This window comes from Sphaeroforma arctica (genome assembly GCF_001186125.1).
Source record: "Sphaeroforma arctica JP610 unplaced genomic scaffold supercont1.2762, whole genome shotgun sequence".
Classification (NCBI taxonomy): domain Eukaryota; class Ichthyosporea; order Ichthyophonida; genus Sphaeroforma; species Sphaeroforma arctica.
The window spans coordinates 1-3,622 of NW_014037796.1; the positions used below are offsets into that span (position 1 = coordinate 1).

Sequence of the window (3,622 nt, forward strand, 5' to 3'; positions counted from 1 at the left end):
GATAGACCGAAGCTTTCTGGGCGCAATTGCAAAGTAGTCGTAGAATTTTCCTTGTTGATCGCATAAAAGCGGTATCATAAACAATTTAGCCGTCAGCCCAGACTACATTTAGTAGAGTATAGAGGTATTCGAATATAATTTTTTCTTCTAAAAGCAATCTTGCCAATGAGTGTATCAGGACCGCAACATAAAAAAGCCGCATATTCCAGGACCCGAGTAGAAAGTTTATGACTATCCCAAAGTCGAAAGTTAAAAGTCACGACACATACGGGAGCTTACACCAAGCATACAAAACACTGACAATGTATATCGATTGTCTCTGTAGCCAAAATCTTGTGTTTTCTTTTCCCTGAAAAATCGGGATACCTGTCACTGTACAGAGGACCACCAATCCTACGTGGATGCAACCAATTTGACACTCCCGAGCTTCAATCTTCCGTCTTCAATTTTCAAGTTTCAACCAACCAGAGAGTCATTCTCGTCTGGATAATTCAGGCTTCGCAGTTCACACCACACCCTTCAGCTCTGACTGTAAAATTGAGAGGGAGTGAGAGACTACAGGTCTCATATCATATTTTACAGCAAGAATACTTAACAAATCATTTGCTTTATAGAAATCATTATATCTTCTCGACTGGTAGTATTGATCTGTTGCGAGTGAATTCTCGCAAAGCTTGTCTTTCTTTATGAGGCCGATTATTTTATCACTGGCCGAGTTAGAATATTCCGAGGCTTTGCTGCCATCAAAGTTACAGACAAGACATCCGTTGCCCTCCCTGCTTAGTTTTTTATATGGTCCGCTATATAGAGCTTTCATTTTATTAATTTCACTTTGGTAGCAAACTATCACAATGTCCCCTCCCTGGAAGTGTACATACTCCTTTTGATATTTTCGATTGTATGCTGCGCGCGTTTTTCCTGGGTATTGTGCAAAGTTAGTGACTCGTTGTAGTCTGATCGACTCTTCTAGGTTCTTCAGTCGCTGTTCCCATGTTACTTTTGTACCTGCATTTACTGCTGTATTATAATCTGTTAGTTTGTTTTGTCTGCGTTCAAAATACACATTGAATCGAGTAATTTGTGTCTTCTTGACGAACGCAGAGTTTGACTCATTTGTACGAACGGGAGCCGAGAGCACCAGTTGTCTGCGTTTTTTTCCACGAATCTTCATAACAATGGTATTAGGTCTCCATGTGATCACTCGTTTGCGCCTAAGACTTTAGGCTGGTTTGGGCGCAAGACAATGTATTGTGCCAGCCCTTGTGCAATGACGTTTGAAAAATGTAAGTCTTCCTTGAACTAGGTTCTCATTGTCCTGCTAATGTCTTACTACTTGTATAAAGTTAGCTTCTGATGTGATTATTTTTTTGTTTGATCCTCGTTTATATGTCCGCTAGGCCTTCCATGTACTAGGTTTTCATTGCCCCACCAACGTTTTGCTACTTGTAGTGATTTATTTTGATGTGCACTTTTTGCTTTGTACTTGTTTATATCTGCTCCAGACCCCCTCAGTCCCATTAATATGTTACTTATTTGTAAAATCTTGGTTTTTTTGCTGTACAATTAGAGAATCCATTTATTGATTTGGAGCAATCGGATATGTAACAGAACTTTAAAGAATTTTCTGCTGTTCTATTCTGGAATGGGTTGTGTACGAAAGACCTCTTGGTTTTGCCTTTCTTGTTATATTACTGTTAGAGTGCAATGTAGTAGACTTTAAATAAAGTACAAATGTATATATTTATTTATGACCTCACCTTTGGTTTTATACCTAAGGTGTTTGTGCTAGTGTTCAGCCACTTGGGCTGGCCAGGGTAAAAACTCGTATGGTCAGTATGAGGACCTTCTGCAGAACACTTTAACACTTCGATGCTATTCTATTTTAACTTCTCTGCAACTAAATCTCACGCTGATGCCTTTCTGCATAGATTGTGACTCACATAGAACCGCAGCTATTTTTAGAATGTTGCGGTTGACAGACTTAATTCACTCTCGGGAGTTGGTTGAGAAACTTAATCTACTCTCGGGAGTCGGTTAGTATTAACTCAACTCTCGGGAGTAATTTAAGCAACTTAATTAGCTCTCGGGAGGGAGCTAACTCTGATGACTTCTACAAATCAAAGAGGGTCTCTTGCTGTAAAATCTGGCTTGAGACCTGTAGTCTCTCAATTCCTTCTACACTTTAACTGGCTAGTTTGATCGCATGGTTAACCTTTGTTAAATATGGATGCTTGTTATTCCCTCTTTTTCAACTTGAATGCCTGTTATTCAGGCTTCTAAAGAAAGTTAAATGCTTTCGTAATATATTGCTAGTTATTATAGTGTATTCATTCTGTCTTGTAATAGCTTCTATTGAAGACTACCTAAAGACTACCTAGCGTTGCTGTGTAGGGGCCATGAGGTCAGGCTGATTGCTTGATTGAATAAAATCCCCATTATTGATGTTTTTTTTTCGTTCTCATTGAAGTATCCTCAACATTGGTTGTCTCAATCATTTGTGACACTTAGGGTTGTATTTCCCTACCAGGTTACTTCTCTATTTTAGAGTATAGAAAGTAGCTGGACAGGTACGACCAAAGGAAACAATAGACCTCTTCTCAAGTACGATTATCTCAGCTCGGAAGAGTCCTAGTCTAAGGGAACCGAACTGAGTCTTTATTTGTGTCTTCTATTTCATTAGACTCGTGTTTTACTTGAAAGTTTCTATCACACGCGGCGTCCGTTCTAACTTACCGTTTCTGCCGCTAATAATTCTGATGGCTCTACTATCAAGATAATTGTATCCGGACCCAAAACTCAGTATTTGATGATTCTGTGGTTTTGGATTTTGTATTGGCTCTTTGATAATCTAGCCCCTAGAACCCTAGAAGCTATGCGGTTCTGAGAATACGATATACTTACCTTTGTTGTTTTCCCGAGGTAGTGTTGAACGAGGTGTAGCTTCTTCTTTACTTCCCCGTTGCTCCTCTCTGTCTTCCGTTAGCCCAGAAATTGCTCTCTGTCGACTGCTAACCTAGTTGTTTGGACCTCGTCACAGCTTTCCGTTCCGGCTTCTTTTTATTCTCTTTACAATACAATATTGCCTCTTGAGGGTTTTCGACTACATGATCATTATTTCACCCACTATTGTGATATCTTGAGTGTGGGTTCGTTCTTATTGACATCTAAGTAAGGACATTGTTAAGATGTTGAGTGTAGAGTGGCTAGAAAGTGCGACCAAAGGCAACAATAGACCTCTCTCGAGTACGTTTATCTCAGCTAGGAAAAGTTCTTAGTCTGAGAGAAGCGATTAAAGATATCGTCGCTAGTCAAATAATGTCCGCTGGCAACAACACAGTTATTTCTATATCACATGATTGAACTCAATAGACATACTCAAGCTTAAAGACAGTTGTAGCAGAGAAACCAGAACGGTGCAATCGCCTTAAAATAGGGTCGGAAACCACCCCTACTTTGCCAATGTGTGGAACACGCAATACTTGACCAAATCCTGATTTTAATAGCGGAAATTGCTTAGAACAATTAGGAAAGAAAAATCACCCGGACAGATTGTAATACCGAATTTGCCAAAGGGCAAGGTGATAAGTGTTAAGTTAGACACTATAAGACGCTTTGTACGAGG

At 39.6% G+C, this 3,622-nt stretch overlaps 1 protein-coding gene across 1 annotated transcript; it reads right to left on the minus strand.

The window, feature by feature from the left end:
* Window positions 1–580: 580 nt before the first annotated feature.
* SARC_12963 (hypothetical protein) lies at window positions 581–1,171 on the minus strand (the record flags this gene model as incomplete). The annotated part of the gene is made up of 1 exon (XM_014292920.1): window positions 581–1,171. A coding segment is annotated over one exon (591 nt), but the record flags the coding sequence as incomplete, so codon positions are not given.
* Between the last annotated feature and the right edge of the window lie 2,451 nt (window positions 1,172–3,622).